Source organism: Hyperoodon ampullatus, assembly GCF_949752795.1.
Source record: "Hyperoodon ampullatus genome assembly, chromosome: 5".
Lineage (NCBI taxonomy): Eukaryota > Metazoa > Chordata > Mammalia > Artiodactyla > Ziphiidae > Hyperoodon > Hyperoodon ampullatus.
This window is the reverse complement of record NC_136918.1, coordinates 143,721,900-143,743,536: the sequence shown is the minus strand read 5'-3', so window position 1 is coordinate 143,743,536 and position 21,637 is coordinate 143,721,900. Positions and strand designations below refer to the sequence as shown.

General features: G+C 47.0%; 1 protein-coding gene across 5 annotated transcripts; it reads left to right on the top strand.

The window, feature by feature from the left end:
* The first annotated feature begins 3,607 nt into the window (after positions 1–3,607).
* Positions 3,608–16,453, top strand: U2AF1 (U2 small nuclear RNA auxiliary factor 1). Of its 5 annotated transcripts, XM_079704763.1 has the most exons (10): positions 3,608–3,710; positions 7,142–7,229; positions 10,568–10,634; positions 13,997–14,046; positions 14,199–14,297; positions 14,839–14,972; positions 15,051–15,143; positions 15,278–15,373; positions 15,674–15,791; positions 16,170–16,311. In XM_079704763.1, the coding sequence occupies exons 1-9, from the start codon at positions 3,667–3,669 to the stop codon at positions 15,789–15,791; spliced, it is 789 nt and encodes a 262-aa protein (XP_079560889.1). In that variant the 5' UTR covers positions 3,608–3,666; the 3' UTR covers positions 16,170–16,311. The 5 variants fall into 5 exon arrangements, with proteins under 5 accessions (XP_079560889.1, XP_079560888.1, XP_079560890.1 ...); XM_079704762.1 differs by lacking the exon at positions 15,674–15,791 and having other exon boundaries at positions 16,170–16,453; XM_079704764.1 differs by lacking the exons at positions 15,278–15,373; positions 15,674–15,791 and having other exon boundaries at positions 16,170–16,453.
* Positions 16,454–21,637: the final 5,184 nt, after the last annotated feature.

Sequence of the window (21,637 nt, the reverse complement as noted above, 5' to 3'; positions counted from 1 at the left end):
ATGGTTCACGGGCCCAGCCGCTCCGCGGCATGTGGGATCTTCCCAGACCGGGGCACGAACCCGTGTCCCCTGTATCGGCAGGCGGACTCTCAACCACTGTGCCACCAGGGAAGCCCCCAGACTGAGGTTTTAACCCGAAGCAATCTTAGCAAATCCACCACGATAATTTTCAGATGGTTCCTGAAGAGAAGTTTTTCTACCACAGACGTTCGGATTGTTTTACATCACTGCCTAAATTTCCACAGCCAACCTTCTGAATATTCATGCTCACCTTTAAAAATCAGTTCTTCCTGTGCTACCCAAGCTGTTCCATGAGCAGCAAATGCCGTTTGGCATACGCTGGCGTCCTCCTTGCCAGCCCCACCATCCTCTTCCGTCAGCACCCCTGGCCCCCCGTGCAGTGGTTTCCGTGTCTCATTGGGTCTCGGTCATCACTCATCCTGCAGAACTTCAACTGCCCACCCTTTGATTTCCGAAGTCATATGTCACGGTGGGTCCCAACATCACTGGCTTCCTGATATCACCAAGGACAGTGTTATCTGTGTCCCCAGCAAGCAGTGGGGTATCTTTAACGCTTTTTTCATGCATGAATAGTTACAACTGAACACGAAGTCACAAAAGGAAAAATAAATGTTAAAATTTAAAACACACACAGCATCAGCAACTGATAGAGGCGCCTGCACCCCTGGGAGCATTGGAGTGCTAGAGTCAGGTCAGGTCAGATTTTGCAGCAAAGAGAATCTTGGCACCAAACTTATGGGAAAAAAACTTCTCAGTGTCCAGAGCTTTCTGCATTTTGGAATTGCAGATAAGGGACTGTAGGTCTGTTCTACCGGGGAATCAAGGAAAAGACAGAAACAGAGTCTTCAAGGAGCTCCCAGTCCAACAAGGGAGAGCTGTCTGCAAACAGAGCACAGTTCAGTGGTGAAAGCTGCTGTTGTTCGGCGATGTCAGGGAGGAAGACCTTACCTTCTACGCTTCTAGGGTTTTCCAGCTGCTCTAAGAATTAAATTGACCTGAGACGGATTAATAGGAGAACATCAAACAAAAGTTTAATAACACGTATACATGGGAGAGGCAGTGGAAAAATGAGTACCTCACCAAAATGGCTGAAGCCCTCACCTTAAACACCATCTTCAGCTGAAGACAAAAGAGCACGTTGCGGGTAGTGGTTTGGGACTTCAAAGGGGTGGGAGGCAATCCACAGAGATGGAAAAGCAGATGTGTGGTAAGCAAACGTTCATAAGCCTTGCAGAGACAGTGGGACACAGAGTGGACTCTGACCTCTAGGCTTTCCCACCACAGTGGGCCATGTTCTTGGTAGATATCTGTGGCGATGGCTCTATTCCAGGAATAGGCCCTTTATCTAAATGCTTTAGGCAGCTAAGGGGGAGGTAAAAAGAAACACTTTCTGAGTCTTCTTTCTTAAAAACAATCAGCCTAAATTAATCCTCATGCCAGAGACACATTTTGGGGTGGCACACTTTGCTCACCTAGAGTGAGCACCTACGAAGTTCTCCCTCCAAGGCAAGCATTGCTGATCCCATTAACAAATGGAAACTGAGTCCAGAGAAGTTCATAACCAAGTGCTATAAAGACTTACATCTCCCCACCTCAACACATTTAAATTCTAACCTCCAATGGGGTGAGGGCCTTCGGATCACAATCAGGCCATGAGGGCAGAGCTCTCACATATGGAATTAATGCCCCTATAAAAGGACCCCAGAGAGCTCTCCCTCCTCCCACGTGAGGACCGTTGGGGCCCAGGACAGGCCATCTCAAAATGTGCCTTAATGGCATATTGATTATTTTGAATTAAAGTACTTAAGAAACGGCCAATGCAAAGGGACACTCTGACCCTCCTTTCTGTCTCCCTGAAAGCAGGACATAAATCTTTTCTGTGAAAGGAGCACCCCCTGCATCTAGAGGCAGGACACCCTTGTCCCCAAAGATGGGGAATTGGGGGCCGAGAAGCACAAACAAACCTCATTCTTTCACTGGCACCCCAAACCTAAGTTTCTTTGTCCTGTCGAGTCCTCACAAATTTATTGTTTCTTTGTCTAAAAAGTATAAAAGTTTCCTGCTTTGGCCACTTCTTAGGTCCCATTTCTATGGGGCCTCCATGCACACGAATTAGAATTCGTTTCTTTTTCTGTTAATCTGTCTTGTGCCAACTGTACTATCAGTCCAGCCACAAGACCCCAAGAAGGGTTGAGGGGAGGTTTCCCCCTCCCCAAGAGCACAGATAGGATCATAGCCCCGGCTATGACACTCACCAACCAAAACAGTGGTTCTCAGACTGTGTACAAAGGAAACCAAGAGGCCTCAGATCTGCTGTGAGAGCTACACAAGGACCTGAGTATCTTTTTTTTACCCTTCACCTGCAACCCATTCTCAAATGCGTTCTATACCAAATTTTAACACACTAGAGACGGCCAAAATATTAAACATTTCTGCCAGGATAACTCACTTCTGTATAGGCCTCCCCCCAGGATAAAACTTTGTTGCATTCTCGTTTAGTTATCAACACCCGAGACTGCAGAGCTTGGTTGGCAAACACACCAGGTGTGCATTTGCCCCAAATACAAAAAGATGCCTGCGGGAGGCCACCTGTTGCAGGACTGCTAGTGGAGACGAGACTGGATCAGCCCATGGGCCCATCAACAGGGGACGGGTTGACCACACAGTGGAGCTCTGCACAGCTACAAAAGCTGTCAGGACCTTGACCACGGATCCCAATGGAGCCTCCTCAAGGATGGACGGTTACATGAAAAAAGGCGAGGAGGAGGAAACAGTGGATAGAAAGGAGGGTCCTCCAAAAAACGGAATAAATTAAGAAAACCGGAGGTCGGTAGCTCTGGGGGAAGGGCCTGGCGTCCCCGTAGGTCTGTAACCTCTGCTCGGCTCCCGACCGGCCCCCTTCCCGCAGCGGCCCCCGCGCTCCAGCTTTTCCGCGGTCTTTAGGGTTTACGCGCTGGGCGCTGCGGACCAGTCAGCCCGGCCCGAAGACGTGCGGCCGGCCTTCTGGGCATCGGAGGCTCTCCGAACCCGCCGGGCTTTCCTGGGACCGGGCCCAGGCGGCGCACCTCCCGGACCGGGGGCGGCTGGGCGCCCAGATTTTGCTCCCCGCCTACGAGGGTGCTGGAGGAGGGATCTTCCCGGAGGAAGGGTTCGAAAGGCGGTGGGGGTCCCACAGGGAAAGTGCGGGGAGAGGGCGCCTGCCCCGCTGAGAACCCGCGGAACCCGCCCGCGCGGGACAGGCGCGCCCCGGGCCCAGCCCCAGAGACAGCGTGGAGAAGCTGTCCGCCGCCTCCTCCTCTTTGACCGCCGTTTGCGCGCTCGGCTTCTCTGGGCGCCGGGGGACGCCGGCGGGGGTCGCGGGGTCTCGGCCGTGGCGCGAGGAGCGCGGGAGAAGGACCGGAGAGCGCAGGGAGTGCCGGGAGAGGGCGCAGGGGGGAGGCGCGCGGGCTCCTGGGCCGCGGGGGCGGTGCCTCCCGCGCGCGCCACGCCCCCCCACGCGCAGGCAGCGTCTCTTCCGATTGGGCAGCGTCGCCAGGCCGTCGGGGTGGGGCGAGAGTCGTCGCGTCCGGGTGACGTCTCCCGCGGGCGTCGGGAGGGGTCGTCGGCGTCCGCAGCACTGTCGGCGGCCGCGGCGGCGGGTGGGAAATGGCGGAGTATTTGGCCTCCATCTTCGGCACCGAGAAAGACAAGTGAGTGAGAGCCGGCCGCCGGGGTCCCGGGCCAGAGGGGCGGGCGGCGGGCGGCGGGGCTCGGCGGCGGGGCCCGGGAGTCGGCGGGAGGCCCGGCGGGCCGGCGGGCTGGCGGGGGGAGGGGCGGGCGGCTCTTCCGGCCTCGGGAGTCGAGCGCCGCCGCCTCGTGCGCCCGGGCGGGCGGGCGGGTGATGGGCCGGGCGGGTGGCGGGCTTCCGCTCAGGCGGCGCGGCCTCTCCCGGGGCTCCTCGGCGGCCCACCTACAGGCGACCCTGGCCCCCGCACCCCCGGCACTCGGAAGCCGCCTCGAGTTGTGCTGAAGTTGTCAACATTAACGATTCCCCCAACTTTTATCTTTTAATGTCGAGTCGGGCAAGCGGTAGTACAAGCTTCGCCCGCGTTAAATCGTTAGATAACTTAGGGTCCTAACTGTTAGGGTTTTATCCGCTTCACGAGCCTCTTGTGTGAGTTAAGTGGTGATCGGGCTGATCATAAGGACAGTTGATGTGAAAAAGTATTTTAGAGATTACGGGTTTAACTAACCATAAAAGACATAATCTGATTTTAAAATACTTTAAGATGTAATTCCAATATAAGAGTAAGATGGGTGTTTTTTCTTTCATTAGGTTGTATATCTTTCGTAATCAATTGTTAGATTAAAAGTAAAACATAATTTTGACTTTGCCACGTATTAATTTCCAGTTTATTCACTGAAGTTTAGACTAAAGAGAATGTTTCCAGACATTTTGGAGGATAATTCTTATTTGAAAACCCCAAGACTAAGCTTAATCTATTCTTTAAATAAATGGTTAGCATCTTGGGTTTCTTTAGGGCTGTACAGGGCTTACGTGAATATGTTTTTAATGGTAAACTCCTAAGTGTACTATAGATAATGTTTTAATACCACTTGATCAAACACTTTAAATTGTTTCTGTTTTCCAGGATGCAGTCTATCTTGTAAAATGTCTTCTTTTACACATTCTAGAATTTCCTGTGTTGTTTGGAAGAGGGGGTTATATTTTTTCCTAGCAAAACTCACAAGACAAAAGCATCAGTCATACTCACTCCAGAAACATTAATTGAGTGTCAACTCCAGGCCAATCTCTGGGGACTCAAAGATGGGTAAAATTTGGATCTTGTTCTCAAGGAACTCAAGGAGTGAGGGGGTACTTACCATGTAAAGGATAACTAAAGTAAAACGCATTAAAATGTATTAAGTGCTATGGAAGAGGTGTGTGCTCCGAAGGCTGTGGCTCCAGAGGCGGCAGCTTGGGGAACATGATCTTGAATGGATTGGCCAGCTCTGCTGGAAAAAGAGGCTTCTCGGAGTTTGCTGAAGAGCGTGCAGTGTTAATTTCACTCTTGAGCTTACGTTAGTGTGGGCCATGACTTATGTCCCATGCAGTTTTTTTCCATTGTTCTGGTAAAAAGCTGCATAAGGTGGTGTCTTCGGTCTTGCTCTATGAAACTCTTAGTTCAGAGGTTCATTTCAATGTTTTTTATATTCGTTCTATAAATAACCACATTTCAGTCTGTTGGTGCTGTATTGTAAAAATCATGGCTATAATTCAGGAAACTTGATTATTTAATCTAGGTTTCTCATTTCAGAGAGACTTGTGGGGTTTTAGTTTCCAGGAAACATCTCGACTCCTAAAAAATGAAGATGATGATTCCCGCTAACCTTTTTCTTTTCTTTTCTTTTTCTTTTTTTTCAATTTAAGCTGGAAGTAAAATGTAGGTCTATACCAATTAAAAATATTAAGCTAATTACACGTGAGGTTATGGACATTTTCTAAATCTAAGCATAGGTTAGCCTTTCTAATATCTTCTCTGTGATAGTAAATCACGTGTTTTACATCTTTTCATTTTATTTCAGTAGTTTAATGAGCACACTAGAAAAGTTTTGACTGATAGACTAAATTCAGTAATTAACTGGGCATCATGAAAAGAGAGTCATCTCTGGAAGTACAGGACCAAGGATTGTTTTAATTATATGGTATAGTTGGGTATTAATTGTTGAGATGGGTTTTGTCTATTCTGGGATATTCTTAAAATAAGCTCTTTATTTTCGAGTGACTTCCTGAAGATGTAATGTTATATACTCAAATGAAATAATCTGAAGCAAGACCTATAAGTTTGCAAATACATGTAGTAATCATTTTCCTCTCCTGATAAATTTAGACTTTTCCACTTTTATTGCTATCTAATAATAAATCAATGGCTAGTTGATCTTCATGGTCCATCAGATTTCACTGAGGCCCTTTGACCTTAACTCTGGATGGCCCTTGCTAAAACCTTGAATCTACAGGGTAACTTTCCCACCTCTGCAAGTCTAAATTTGAAAGGGGCCCACTAGTAAGAGTTCATAATTCATCATAGATGGATTATGCTGAGCCACCTTGCATTGCTGTCACGCTGGCTGGAGTGCTAGTTTTGATTTTATCCGGATGGCCCAAGTATTGGAGCATTTTAAGGGAGGGCTTTGCGATATGGGAACAGAAGGTGGCCTTGTGTAGTTCCTGCAGACGGGGGGCGGGGGGAATTCCCCAGTAGCTTGTTTTCAGTGTATTGAAACCAGGAGGAATGGCTTACTTCAGGCCTCTTTTTGGAAATTTCCTACTGGTCTGGTGTCTTGGGTGAGGGAGCCTGGACTTTGTGATTATTTAGATAATAGCAACTACATGTAATGAGCACACAGACGGTACATCTGATTCTGGTTCTCGGACCCGTGCCATGTTGGCATTTTCCTCAGTTTACAGATGGCTCCTGAGACCCGGACAGGGGCGGGCTACTGGCCCAAGTCCAGGCAGCTAGTAGCCGACTCAGGATCTTGACCCCTCGCTACACCGTGTTGATGTCCTCAAGAGAGAATTTCATCGTGGAAGACTAGAGAACAGATAGGTTTTAAGTTAAATACAGTTTAAGAGGAAACGATATAGAAGTACAGTTGACCTTTGAGCCACGTGGAGGTTGGGGTGCTGACCCTCTGCACAGTCCATAATCCAGTCTGAGTTTAACTTCTAGTCAGCCCATGTCTGCTGTTCCGAATCCTACGATTCATCCAACCATGGGTCGTGTAGTACCGTAGGATTTAATGACTAAAAAACCTGAATATAAGTGGACCTGCATCGTTCAAGCCCGTGCTGTTCAAGGGTTAACTGTAGTTGAAAGTGGAGGGGATTCCAATGCAGAGGAACCAGGTTAGAATTAGACTGTTCTTCATTGAAAGAGTACCATGTTTTTAGAGGGGCAAATTGAAGCTGAGTAGTTCTAAAATATGGGAAGGTACCTATTACCAGTAAAAACAATGTGCCTATGCTTTTGTGAAGTAAAAGAAACGTAGTTTGATAGCATTTATCATTGTTGATGACATATTTCCATCTATTTGTTATCTTCCCAGCAAAATAATCAGTTCTTATTTTCCCTTACAGAGTCAACTGTTCATTTTATTTCAAAATTGGAGCATGTCGTCATGGAGACAGATGCTCTCGGTTGCACAATAAACCGACCTTTAGCCAGGTTTGTTTGTTTTTCCTTTTTTTTTTTCCGTTTTCATGTAAATGATCAAAACTTCATGTACTTCACAGAGGCAGTTAATTTCCATGTGTTCATAAGCAGGGGGTTTTTTTCTATAGTTTTATTTTCCATTTGTGTTCATAAATGTGTTTGTTTAACTGAGAATGAGGCAGGTGAACCACCCCTAGCGGAAGGTCTGAGAGCACCATTCCCTGTTTTCATCCTTAGAGAAACGTGTTGGCCGTGACTGGCTTTCGCTGCCCTCCCACCCTCCCTGCCTCTCACAGGCTGGGCGGGGAGGGGCGGCCGGGCCTGCGCTGCCTTCCCCGGTGCTCCAGGCGCTGGTAGATGCAGCGCTGGCTTCCTGCTTGTTGCTCTCCAGGCAGCAGAGGTGGGTGGAGCCACCTTAGAGGAGATGCGGGCGCGGTTGTCAGCAGAGCCGTCACACTGTGCACGCGGGGGCTCTCCAATACCCCTGGGTGTGTCCCCTCTGAGACCCCAGCCAAGGACCCAGCAAGTTGTACCATGTCATTAGAAACATGAACAATGAAAGGTAACGTTAGAAGACAGGCATTTACTTTCGGTTATTCATGGCCAGTCTGTTCAGTTAATTGAGAGATGCCTGTTTCCTTGGGCTTGGCTATGTTGTGAGTTCAGATCAGTCAAAAATGGTGATTTTTGATAGTTTATTTTTGGCTAATTGAAGAAAAGGCAAGGGTTTTCACCCTGCAACAGATCCAGTGAATCAAAGGGAGAAAGCACCTCTGCGAGGAACAGAAAACTTCATTCCGTGTTTCCCTGAATGTTTGGATTTGAAAAGAATCTATACTTCAGTCTTTCCAGACTGAGGGCTCTTGAGCTCCTTCAAGCCGCCCGTGAAGTCTGAATGTGCAGCCTCAGAACCACTGTGTATAAGTATTTAGGAAAGTCAGTCAGTTGTTGTAAGAAAGAGACGGTATTTTCTAATTTAATAGCTTTGAACATGTCCCTTTTGAAATTCAGAATATTGGAGAATTCGCTTTACGTTTTCTGTTTGTTGTAATTTTTTTTTAAGTGCTTCCATTTATGAACTCAGTCTCCCTCACTAGGCCAGTGGCCATGATCCCGTTAAAGTTTGATGGGGTCAGGTGTATGTGTTAACTTGCACATCTTGTCTTGATTCGTTTGGTTGGCTTTGGGTAGTCCTGACCACCTGTGATTTTAATGGAACTGAGTACTCCCTTTAAGTGAAGTTTCTTTTATTATTAAACAGCTACTGCCAGATGACCTGAGTGAGAGCTAAAATGAATTTCCTGTTGGATCACTGAGCTCAGTATAGCTTTCCACCAGAGCTGTCACACACTGGTGATTGCAGTTAAAAAAACCAAGTGCGGTTGGCTTTGGGAACATCGGAGTCCTGAAGTGGTTGACTCGGGGCGGTATCAGTGGCTTGCAGAGAGGCCAGGCCCTGGGGGTGGGTCTGTGTGGTGACCGCTGTGCTGTGTGGCTGGCGGGCATCCTCCCAGGTGGGTTTCCCAGAGCAGACGTGCGGCTGAGGGACCCGCACGACCATTCCCCTTGACCACGCAGCTAGAAGCGGAGCCTGCCGGTTCTGTGAAACCACTTACAAAACTGCTTTGGATACACGTTGAGACTGAATATTTATTTTCTTAAATCACGCGGTTTATTGGTTCAGCTTGTAAATCTCTAGCATAATTCAGTGTGGGTTTCTTTTTAAGCTTCTTACAGTGATGTGGACATTAAGATTCATGTGATGCTAGCCTACTAACTTAAACATGGTTTGTTTTTTCAGACAACTTGAGTTTAAGAAGAACGGTACAATGTAAGGTTTCAAGTCTGCCTGATCCAGTTTAAAGCACAAGGGCTAAAAGGATTTTTTTCCCTTAAAAGAAGGATTGGAAAAGAGCAAATGTTTTAAGCTATTGTATTATGTAAACAGAGATCCCACCAAGAAAATGTAAATATGATAGTTGTCCATGAGAGTTAGGAAACCCATTCGGTGTGCCTGTTTCCTACGAGATCAAGAGAGCTTGATGGACTACATATACTTGGGTTGTGCATTTGGTTTAAAAAATTTTTTTTCATATGGGGAATATGATTATAATGTGAATTTTTCAACATCATAGTGTCTGCTAGCTTGAAGTATGAGGAAATGTTAGTGTTCTGTTATTTACCTTGTCTTAAAACACTTCAGTGACATGGGACTACTCAAAATAACAATTACAATTTCTTCTTGGTTGCTGGCTGACTTGACCTAAGTCACTTGACCTAAGTCACCGCTCAAACTCTGTTTTCATAATATGATGGTTTGGGTGTACTCTTCAGAAGACAAGTGTCTGACTTGCAGGAAACAAACAGCAGGCGTTGAGCCATTTGCAAACAAGTTGTCTCTTTGCAATTGTCTGATATATGCACAGCAGCCAGTAGAATTCCCCTTTTTATTTTTTTTTCCCCGCAGACCATCTTGATTCAAAACATCTATCGTAATCCCCAAAACAGTGCACAGACGGCTGACGGCTCACACTGTAAGTCCCACAGTTGGAGAAATTTTTTTAAAACAATGGTGTTAAAGAGCCCACTCTTAATTGAGACAAATAGTGTTGGCTTCTGCGCTGCTGACATAGAGCTGTTGCAAACAGGACACGGTGCCGGAGGTCCTTGGCGCACACAGCAAGAACTTGATACTTGGCCGCGTTCAGCAGGCTGGCCGGGAGGTCACTGGCCGGACCTCTTCCCACAGTGGACGTTTGTTAACGAGAGGGGTCCGGCCCTGTGACACCCAGACGTCACCAGCCAGTCACTGGTCTTCACAGTGACTGAACCCCTGGCAATTATTAAGTTCTTTCTGTGAAATCAAAAACCTTAGGAATATTTAGGATTTAATAAGGTAAGTTGCCCAATAAGTGTGGGTTTTATTTCACCATTATAATTTTTCCTCTAGGAAGTAGAGATTTCATGATACGTAATTATTGTATTTCTCTAATCCGTTTATACAGGCACTCTTTCTCATTTGTTCATTAAAAGTTTCCTGTAACAGGAATATTTTGGTAGTAGCCTGCCGAGTTGTTTGCATTCTTAACTGGATTGGAACTTTGAAATGGAGAATTTTTACAGTCTGTGACAGAAATACAATATGAGCATGTCATGGGATCTCTGTTGCATTGCAGTGTCAGGGTGCTCCAAGACAGCCATCAACTAAGAGAAAACATCTCTGCTTCGAAAGAAAATAACTTGCTCTTTTTTCAGCACTGAGTCTTGACTGAAGTGATCGCCACAGGAAACCGGTTAAGTGTTTACATTTAATTTTCCATGATATAAAGTTGTTGCGTTTTGTATTTCAGACCATTGCCCTCTTGAACATTTACCGTAACCCTCAAAACTCTTCCCAGTCTGCTGACGGTTTGCGCTGTAAGTTCATACAAGTTCCTTCCCTGGTTCCCTGGGCTTGCGTGTCAGAGCTCAGCGTCAACTCCATCTGGTCTGCCGCTGTAGTGTCAAGGACCACCTTTCACTAGAGGTGTCGAGAGCTTGTGTCCCACTGACCCCATGGAAACCTCTGTTTGAGATTGGAACTCGTGCCCACTTATTTAGGAAGGAAAAAGTGACTGGAGAGGGTGCCCTTGACAAGAGCGCGGAGTTGCTGCTCTCCCTTCCAGCCCTTTGGCCGCCATCCGGGGGGGGTGTGTGTTCACGCTCTTCCCGCTAACAGGGAAAGTTTCTCTGACTTAAAAAAAAATTGTTCTGAAATTGTTTTTCAGATTTTATTTCTTATTAGACTTTTTTCCCCTTAAACTCCATTTTGGAGATCATGCTTTTAACTGTGAGAACCCTGTTCCGAGAATGTTTCCCAAGTAGGGTCCTCCAAATTGCCCTGACCCCGAGTGCAACACCAGTCCTGTGTGGACTCCTGTCTTCATCAGATACTTTAGGTATTTCCAACTTCAGGAGTTAGTTTATTACATTTGGGAAATAAAGGATACTTGGTAGGGAATAGCTCTAGACTGGGCATTCAGTAGACATTACTAGTTTCTTCAGGTAATGGGAAATGCTGAATTTAAGTTATGGATGTGGTATTTACTGAGGGGTATCTTTTAGGGAACAGGAGAAATACTATCTGGAAAGTTAAACTACAGTTTAAGTTTTACAGCTGTTGAACCGTAGAGTGAATTTAGTCATCTGAGGATAAACTGAAACGAACATCCTGGACTCGTGTTAAAATCAAGGGGTCCAGACCAAAGGGTAGATGCTTCTCATTCACCAGTTTGTTTTGAAGCTGTAAAAAATAGATCACAGAATAATACCACGAGGTACCTTTGGATAGCCACAAACCTGGATCAAATACACCCTTGGCCCAGAGCCCCTCAGTTTATAGGGTGACCTACAGTGGGTGAAATGGTCCCAGCAGCCACCACCTCCTCAAGCTGGCCCCAGACTGGGAGGCCTTCCAGTTCCGTGTGTGTGCGTGCACGGCGCCTGTGTCTGCAGGGGAGGGACTGGTACATTTTTCCTGCCGAGACACTAAATGTTTTTCGACGCTAATGCTGACCTGATAGAGAATTAATTTCTTTCCCTGAATCTGATGGTAGCAGGATTTACTTGGTAGCCCTTGATTTAAAATACCTGGTTTTCTGTTTTTTAAAGAAATAAGATCAATGGGTGGAAGAAACTGTTTCTCTATGGACTGATTAAATAATTTTGTAACAGCCCTACCCTGGGGTAGAAATGAATGAGAAGTAGATGACTGAGTTATGACAGTTAATCACTCTTTGCCCTGCTTGTTTTTTCGGGGATGCGTATGCTTTATTGACAGAAGAATGTTGGATTAGTTCTCTGTGTCTATATTTGCGATTCACAGGACTCTTGTTTTGCATATGCTACAAAATAAAAGTTTAGCTGTACTAAAGACTACAATTCTGGGGTCCAGATTGTACAAATTAAACACAATTCTGATTCTGCAATTTAGCTAGGTTCATCAGTTTCCTAAAATTACTGGCTCTTTTTAATGTACCCTTTTATCTGTAGAAAAATAAGCTGTCTCTGCTCTGATTAAGCTTAAAAATGAACCCCAGTTGAAGAGCGTTTCTCTAAGAAAACTGGATACTTATTTAAAATATATTGAGTCGTGTAAATACGTTTTTAATTGAACAGTTTTTTAATCACTCATCTCTGCCTTTTAGGTCATTTTGATTGACTCAAAAATTTTAACCAGAGTATAGGAGATAAGATATGCCCGCTATCAAGCATTTTAAAACATGAACTTTACATACATTTTTAAAATACGATATTCTGTTATATAGTAACAGAATAGAAATTCTAAGAATATAGCCAGTATTTTAACAGCCACCAAAATTTGATTCTCAGTATTGCTAAAACTTTTTGAGTGTGTAAATATTTTCTGTCTTCTCACTTTTTCTAATGTGGAGAAGGAAATTTTAAACATTAAACTCTGCCCTTGGAGTGGGCTTCCCTTGACTAGCTTTTCTGTTGTTTAGAACCTGATTTCTGGTCAGGGAAGAAGGCACGTTCACGGTAGCTTTTAACTCGACACGAGCTGTCGAGTAGCCATTGTTGCCTAACGCACTCAGTAAGTTCTGTGTTCTAACGCGAGCTGGGTTCCTAGAAATCCAAAAGTAACTAAAATGCAGGGACACCCCGTCGCCCAGCTCCAGTGGCAAGAAGGTGAACTTAAATCATTGTCAGAATCAAACACTGAAGTTAGTTCTTATCCTTGAGGTAAAAAGTTTTCCAGAGAGCTCGGGAACTGCTCGCAGGCAGCGCAGGCAGCGCAGTGTGGATAGAGCCCATGGCCACAGCCCAGCGCCCTTAGCGGGTGCCCAGAGGGGGCCGCCAGTCCAGGAGGTGGCCTCTGGAAGGTGACAATTAAAGACAGGCTGTTCCAGCCTCAAAGCCACTCCCTGGTCTGGCTGTTTGGAACGTCAGTTTACTGACACACCAGCTTTGTGCTTTCTCAGATTTAGGTTCAGAGGACGTTAGAGTTTGATGGTAAGATTTGGTAGGAGGATGATGAGGATAGAAGGTAAATTTGCACAATCTATCCACACAGCTGACTTGATTTCACTTAGTGCATGTGACTTATGAAGGCTAAACTGGATGAAAATAGTTTGAAATATAAGATAATGCTTTCTTCAACGAAGCATTGTAACTTTCCCTTTATGCGAAAGAGGGCGTTCAAAATACTGTAATTGAACTTGGTAATTATCCTACTGAGTCTTTATTTTCGGTCAATTGGGTTTTAATCGCATCAGAAAGAATTTTAATAACATTCTGTGTGGCTGCTAATTGGTAAAAGAAGCTAGTCAGGAACATAAGCTTTTAATCATTTACCCTGATTTCAGCTTTCATTTTAACCTAATAAAGGAAAGGAAAAAAATCAGTGTGATTACTTGGCCTGTATCTTAAATCTAAAAAGGAAGAAAATTTTCACTTAAAAGTTTCTTAATTTGAGAGTCAACCTTTTCCTCACACTTTCCGAAAATGTTGGCCCTTTGATGCTGATTAAAACTTGTTGTGATTTTAACATTTTAATAGCCAGAATTGAGATTGTCATAAGGGGCATTTAAAACTCTCACCACACTTTAAAATTTTAACAAGTGGCTGTGTAATGCAGTGTCTTCAGTCTCCAGTAGAACGCAGCTCTCGTTTTCTCTCTAGACAATCTGATGTGTGTTATGTAGCAGTTTGAGTTTAAGCACAGAGCTGTCTCAGTCACGGTTCCCCACTCTAACCAGCAAGATGTCTGTTGTTCTCAGGTGCTGTGAGCGATGTCGAGATGCAGGAACACTATGATGAGTTCTTTGAGGTGAGCTGTTGGCTGAAACCCACTGACCTGTTGTTCACCCTCTGTATCTGGAATTAGGACTTGTCTCCATTAATAAAAATGCCTAAACGTGAGTTATGTTCAGTTGCTCTTTTATTTCTGTTGTGATCCTCAAACCACTGTCCTTCCTTCAGGAGGTTTTCACGGAAATGGAGGAGAAGTACGGGGAGGTGGAGGAGATGAACGTCTGCGACAACCTAGGAGACCACCTTGTTGGGAACGTGTATGTCAAGGTAGGAGTGAGACGGCAGGTGGGGCTGAGGAAGGGTTAGTGCTCTTAGCCGCTAACCTCGAAGTTCCACGTGCTCGGCCCTGTCCATGAATTCGATGCGCTGACCGGCCCTCGTTGGCTGCGGCTTGGGTCCGGTGGCCGGCCTGCGGGTGCTGGGAAGACGCAGGGAGGGCCCCGGTCGGCGGGTGTCTTCGGCTGTTGGTTAGTGGCTGTTGGATTGGGGAGAAGAAGCTGGTTTATATGTTTGGTTTCTTCTCCCCTCCACCCCTTTTTTTTAATAAAACTTCAATTGCCTGCATAAATCATGACGTGTTCTTTTAACCAGTTGAATTTGAAAACCGTGGCAACATACATGGCATGAGCTTGGACCGTAGCAAAGTTAACTCATTGTAAAAAAAGGGTGGCCTGGTTCTTAAATTGCTCTCCGACATTATCCCACCGGAATTACTTTACCTGTGAGCGGGTGACGCATAGTTGAGTCAGTAGTTGAAGACATTTGTCATTGAAGTGTGGGCGGCAACGTTTTTGCCTTGTCTTTTCAGTTTCGCCGTGAAGAAGATGCGGAAAAGGCCGTGATTGACCTGAACAACCGCTGGTTTAATGGCCAGCCGATCCACGCCGAGCTCTCCCCTGTGACCGACTTCAGAGAAGCCTGCTGCCGCCAGTACGAGATGGGGTAGGTGTGTGCAGGCCCCAGGGGCGCCCTGGGCGGGTGGGGGGCACGCACCGCATGACCCCGTCTGTTCTCCCGCAGGGAGTGCACGCGGGGAGGCTTCTGCAACTTCATGCACCTGAAGCCCATCTCTCGGGAGCTGCGGCGGGAGTTGTACGGGCGCCGCCGTAAGAAGTGAGTACTCGCGTGACTGTTGCTTAACCAAAATACTGTTTTCAAGTAAAGCTTGGCTTTCATGTCATTTCTCTTTAAAAGGCACTGCTTAGAATGTAGTGCATATTTTAAAATGTAACATGTACTCTTTGAAGGACATTTTCCACGGCACGCACGGCTTCCTCCTCGTCAGGTCGAGATCAAACCTTAGTAACTGAGGAAACCGTTAAGCTGGTGACCACTAAAATTAGGTTTGTTTACATGGTGCTTATTCTCCGATATCTGGACTTCCTTTACGTGCTGCCTATTTCCACTGGGGTTTCTTGATTTTTATTGGCTTGGGCAGGTTTCTTTGGCTGGGGGCGGGGGCACCGCCCTGTGGACCACCAACAGTTGGGCACCGTTACGTGTCTGGTCCTGTTGCTTAAGTGCAGGTGGTCGTGTCACCAAGCAGAGAAAAGGCCAAGGTGTCAGTGTGACGAGTCTCCTCTCCTACTCAGATCACTGAGTTCTGACCCCAGAGGGGTTCTCGTCCCTCTCCTGTCAAGCAGATATTTGGAAATGCAGACCTTATCGGTGATTGTTTCATTGTCAACAAGAAGCAGCGCAGGAGAAAAAGAACCCTGGCCTGCCCTCACCCACGGCGGGCCCGACGGACACCGTCGCTGAGCTGCGTACATGGCGGGGCGGCGGCTTGGCTGGGGCGGGACCTGAAATGGGTCAGATGTGGGGTGAGGGGTGTGTACGTCCCGTTCACTCTGGAGTAGGGTTCCCCTGGCCGTTTGAGCTGGCGCCACAGGAGGATGTGATAAGAGAAGGTGTCACAGCTCTTCAGTCTGCAGGTGCCCCTTTTTATCCCTGACACTTTAACGTCTGAGACGAGGGCACATCTTACAGCTCCAGTTGTGGCTTAATTGGCAGCGTTTTTCTCCTTTGTTGGCCTCATCGGCGCGATGAGCTGCAGTGTTCAGACGTGTCAGTCCCCGTCCTGTATGTTGCGTGCTGCGGTGTGGGTGCCACGGTGTCCTTTCCTGTCCTTGATTGCAGGCATAGATCGCGGTCCCGCTCTCGGGAGCGTCGCTCTCGGTCTAGAGACCGTGGCCGCGGCGGCGGCGGTGGTGGCGGCGGGGGACGGGAACGCGACAGGAGGCGGTCGAGAGACCGAGAGAGGTCTGGGCGATTCTGAGCCGTGCTGTTCTTGCCGCGTGTCTGCTGGGAAGTGTCGTCCGTCGTTGGTTGACCGAGCCAGTTCATAATGGGAGTTTTTTTTAAAAAAAAACAACAAAAAAAACAAAGATGGGTTTCTGAATAAAATTTGTAGTGATACAGAATTCCTGTGTGACTGATTTCTTGTGCCAAGTCTTTGTTTCCAGTCTCTTCCTTTACAGACCTGCACATACATCATCAGCCCTTGAGGTGAAGGTATTACATCAGTCACTTCGCGTATAAATGACACGCCTACCGGTTAAGGGAAAATTCATATGCGAAAAAGGCCTGTTTCCTATGACCCGCATGTTAACATGTAATCCAGTGTTTCTCTTCTGAAGCTGTTAGCGGACTGGAGTGGAAGCCCCGCAGACTGCACTGGTGTCTGCAGGAAAGTTGATCTCTCGACCAAGCGCAGTCCGTGGAGCCTGCAGTGTTGGGTTCTTGTCCGTGAGCTTCTGGTTTTGCTCCAAGGGCTGCCTTGTGTCCTGAGACACGGGTGGCACGTAACACGGGGATGCGCTCAGGCCCTCGCGTTTCTATTTCACCGACTCATGGCTGCGTCGTAAACCACTGAGGGACAGGAGCAAAAGCCCTGTGATCACATCTGCCTCGGCAGAACCTTCCTGTCTGGTGTTACCTTCCCAAACCATCTTCGTTATGGCACCGCAGGGCAGTGTGACTCGGGGCAGCCGTGGAGTTGTGTTCCGGTTCCTGCCGTGGAGTTGTGTCCCAGTTCCTGCCGTGGCCGCGCCTCGGCTGAGACCACAGAGATTCTCTTAAGAGAAAGTCTTACCCAAAGGCAAACCGAAACACGGTTCCAGGTGACCAGCACACGGCACTGCGTGGCATCCCCGTCTTTCCTCACGACAGCCCCAAGCACAGTCGCCCGCAGGCGTCCGACCCTCTTACCCATTCCTGGGAGGTGTGCCTGCTGAGTGGGGGAAGACACACTACTTCCCTGACCAGTTTGTTTCCTGGAAGTCAGCTTTTATCTGATAAATTATAAAAAATGATTTAGTGGTTACGTTAGTTTTGTTCAGGTTTGCTGTCTTGAAATTTTGGGGTTTTTTTTTTTTTTTTTTTTTTTTGCAGTAGTAGGCAGATGATTTTGGATAGAGTGGCACTTTGAGTCGGTCATCTAGGAAGTTATCTTTAAACCAGTTTTCATACTCCCAAAAGAGTACCAGTACTTCAGATTTGCAATCTAAGTTTCGTCAGAGTTGTGGAAATTACTGAGTCATTTCCACTGCACCTGAAGGACACAACGTGACAGAATTTTTAATTTGTATTTCTTAACTTTGATTAGAGTCACCTTTTCCTGTGAAAGTCTCTAGTTTCAAAAGTAAATGAAGATCCCTGGTGGTCCAGTGGTTAAGAATCCGCCTTCCAACACAGGGGACTCAGGTTCGAGCCCTGCTCGGGAAACTAAGATCCCACATGCCCCGGGGCAACTAAGCCCGTGCGCCACAACTACTGAGCTCACGTGCCTCAACGAGAGAGCCCGTGTGCCACAACTACAGAACCCACATGCTGCAGTGAAAGATCCCGCGTGTGGCAACTAAGACCTGTTGCCGCCAAAAATAAGTAGACTTTTTTTTTTTTGAAGTGTCATGAAAACTTGGTCACCGAAGTCAGAAAGAGGAACTTAACAAGTAAAGGGAGAGGAATGCTGCCGCCCTGCCCTCCACACCCTAATGCAGGTCTGGAGTGAAAGGCCGTTGAGGGCAGTTTGGTCCTGAAGCTGCCCCGTGTTGCCGCTGGTCTGGGCATTCTTGGACCTCCGCATGTCAGCAAGGTGCAGAGCGGCTCAGTAGAGAAGCCCAAGTAAAGGCGGCAGCACCCAGGTCCAAGGGGGTTTTAGTTTAGAAAGGGGGGGAGCTTCCCTGCTGGCGCAGTGGTTCAGACTGCCTGCCAATGCAGGGGACACGGGTTCGAGCCCTGGGCCGGGAAGATCCCACATGCCGTGGGGCAGCTAAGCCCGTGGGCCACAGCTACTGAGCCTGCACTCTAGAGCCCATGTGCCACAACTGCTGAAGCCCACACTCCTAGAGCCTGTGCTCTGCAACAAGAGAAGCCACCGCAGTCGGAAGCCCGCGCACCACAACGAAGAGCAGCCCCCACTCGCCGCAACTAGAGAAAGCCTGCGCGCAGCAACGAAGACCCAACGCGGCCAAAAATAAGTAAATAAATAAATAATTTTTTTAAAAAGCCACTTGAAATAATTGATTTGTAATGAGGACAGGCCCAAATATTACTGCAAAAGTTTCTTGTCCTGAATATTAACACGATGTATATTAAGACTGAAACCAAATAGAGAATAGCTGCTGAAACAAACTCTTAAATACAGTATCAACACATTTAATTCAACAGTTGTGTTGAATTACTTCAATTAACTTTACAGCCTTTGTTTTTTTTTTTTTTGCTTGCTGTTTTGACACAGGTATAGCAAGCTTACCCTATGCATGTATATATATATAATAGTTGAAAATCTTTTTTTTTTTTTTTTTTTTTTTTTTTTGTGGTACGCGGGCCTCTCACTGTTGGGGCCTCTCCTGTTGCGGAGCACAGGCTCCGGACGCGCAGGCTCAGGGGCCATGGCTCACGGGCCCAGCCACTCCGCGGCATGTGGGATTTTCCCGGACTGGGGCACGAACCCTTGTCCCCTGCATCGGCAGGCGGACTCTCAACCACTGCGCCACCAGGGAAGCCCTGAAAATCATTTAAAATATTTCGAAAATTGGCGTCTGAGGTCACCACCACTTTTTTTTTTTTTTTGCGGTACGCGGGCCTCTCACTGTTGTGGCCTCTCCCGTTGCGGAGCACAGGCTCTGGACGCGCAGGCTCAGTGGCCATGGCTCACGGGCCCAGCCGCTCCGCGGCATGTGGGATCTTCCCGGACCGGGACACGAACCCGTGTCCCCTGCATCGGCAGGCGGACTCTCAACCACTGCGCCACCAGGGAAGCCCACACCACCACTATTGAGTGGAGAAAATTCACTTCCTTTGAACAAGATAGTATTGGAGAAAGGGTTGCTGGTGTAGTCACTGCAGTATCACTTTTTCTCTTCTCAGTTCAGGAGTCCTTATTTACCAAAAGGGGATGAAACAGCAAATGATTTTCCTTTTTTTAAAAAAAAGTATTCAAAACACAGAAAACAGTGGTATTATAAATGTGCTCCTAGAGCCTTTGTAATGGAAAGTCAGGCTGGGGTCTTGGCAGTCAGAGTGTCACATGGGACTCAGCGTGGCTGACCCTAGTGAGGTTGGCTTTGTTTAGTCCAGTGGTTCCCAGTCTTGGGGGTTTTCAGACCATTTAGAATTTCCCAAAGAAACAACATAGGATTGTGGTCAATATAAGATTCTCAACTTCTGGTTTGCAAGTGAGACTTTTAAAATTGCTCTCATCAAATTTGACCCATCATTTCCTGAAAGAGCATTTCAGTTTTTTATAATGAAGGTTTTTTAAACATACTCAAGAGTAGAGAAATTGTGGTGAAGCCCCAGATACTTAAACCTTGTGTACGTAAAATGTTTGCATCCCTGAAACGTAAGGACTTTTCCATGCTGCCACCTCAGGAAAGCACAGCCCGGAATAAGCTTGGCTCCATCAACCATGGTACCTTGCCTTGCCTTGCCTTTTGTATCTCCTAGGGTTGGGGTGTGGCAGCACCGTCCGTCAGGGTGTTGTGGCCTGTGTGTGTGTGTGTGTGTGTTAGCACGCACGCTTGTGCACCAGCCAAAAGTGAGCAAGATGGAATAAATGCCTTGTTGGCACTTGGCATTTTTGGCTGGCATTTCAGGGCAAAAATTAGGCAAAGCTCTACACTTGAGAAAAGGATGCTCAACCAAAAGAGGCGCTTCAGAAGACCAGGTGCTCCGAGAACTCTTGGGTCCAGCCAAGCAACTTGAGAAGAGGACTGGGGTCTGTCTAGGGGTGCGGGGATTAGGTTCTCTGAGGGCTTTGGAAGTGGCAACAGGAACTAGCCCTGGAGGCTCAATTCCTGTCCCTGTCAATCCAGACACAGGCAGAATGGAACAAAGCAGGAAGAGAAGGCACCTTGTTGGATCAGGCTTTTTATTCCTGTTGATCTACATAACCTTTTGAGAGAGAGGAGGGAACAGCTCTAGAAATCAGGTACATTGAGCAGGTTGTCCCAGTGCAAGTAACAGCAGATACGGTGAGCTAGTTCCATCAACAAAAATAAAGGATGTATTGGCTGTGTTGACCCAAAACACATAGACTGCCAGTTATTTCTCCAGCAAAGATGGGCTTTTTCAGGATAAGCAGAGAATCCAACTGGGGTCTGGAGCCGTGAGGAGCCGTGTGCAAGTCCCGGCACCACTCCAGCTGTAGTTCTCTGCCTGCCCCACCCCGTAGGGGTTTGCATCGCCTCAGTTTCTCCAGGCTTCACGTTCCAGAGCAAGGACACCTTCCCCCAGGACACCCAGCACCTGGCGTCTCATGGACCCAAATTGGTGCTGCTTATAGCTTCCAGATTCTTCATATGAAATGAGTACGGTACTGATAAAATCTCCAAAAAATGGGACACACACACACAGAAAACTGCAGGAGAGTCTCAGTTCTGACTATGGATGCAAAAGTCCTAAATACGGGCAAACAGAATCTAGCAGCATATTAAATATGCCACAGTTAAGTGGGATTTATTCTAGGAATTAAGGATGAATGACAAATATTTAATTTGTTCTATTTAAGTTTTCTTAGGAGACTCCCAGTCACATTTGTCTTGTATCTCTTAGCCGGCTCCATAATTGTCATATTTTTAATGTGCTGTGTGATGCCTACCGCACAATACTTAGAGAACTGTTATGAGGTGAACCCCCAGTAGGTCCTGCCCAGTCAAGAAGCAGCTGCACCAGCCAACGCCCAGACCAGCCTCCCAGCCACAAAGCACCTCCCTCAAGAAAACAACCATCTCAACATGTGTGGCCATCGTCTTGTTTCGTTTTGGTTTTATTATCTTAAACACTCTACATAGATAGACCTAGAGATCATACAACGTGAAGTTAAGTCAGACAGAGAAAGACAGATACCATGGGATATCACCTATGTGTGGAGCCTAAGAAACCGACACAAATGAACTTATTTACAAAACAGAAACAGACTCACAGACACAGAAAACACACTATGGTTACCAAAGAGGAAAAGGGTGGGGAGTGGATACATTGGGAGTTTGGGATTAGCAGATACAAAATACTGTATATAAAATAGATAATCAGTCAGACTTCCTGGTGGCGCAGTGGGGAAGAATCCTCCTGCCAATGCAGGGGACATGGGTTCGAGCCCT

Excerpts from the sequence above, each read along its gene's own strand:
- U2AF1 (XM_079704762.1), top strand. The coding sequence starts at position 3,667 with ATGGCGGAGTATTTGGCCTCCATCTTCGGCACCGAGAAAGACAA. Across the intron at positions 7,230-10,567 it reads ATAAACCGACCTTTAGCCAG|ACCATTGCCCTCTTGAACAT; the intron begins GTTTGTTTGTTT and ends TTTGTATTTCAG. Across the intron at positions 10,635-13,996 it reads GTCTGCTGACGGTTTGCGCT|GTGCTGTGAGCGATGTCGAG; the intron begins GTAAGTTCATAC and ends TGTTGTTCTCAG.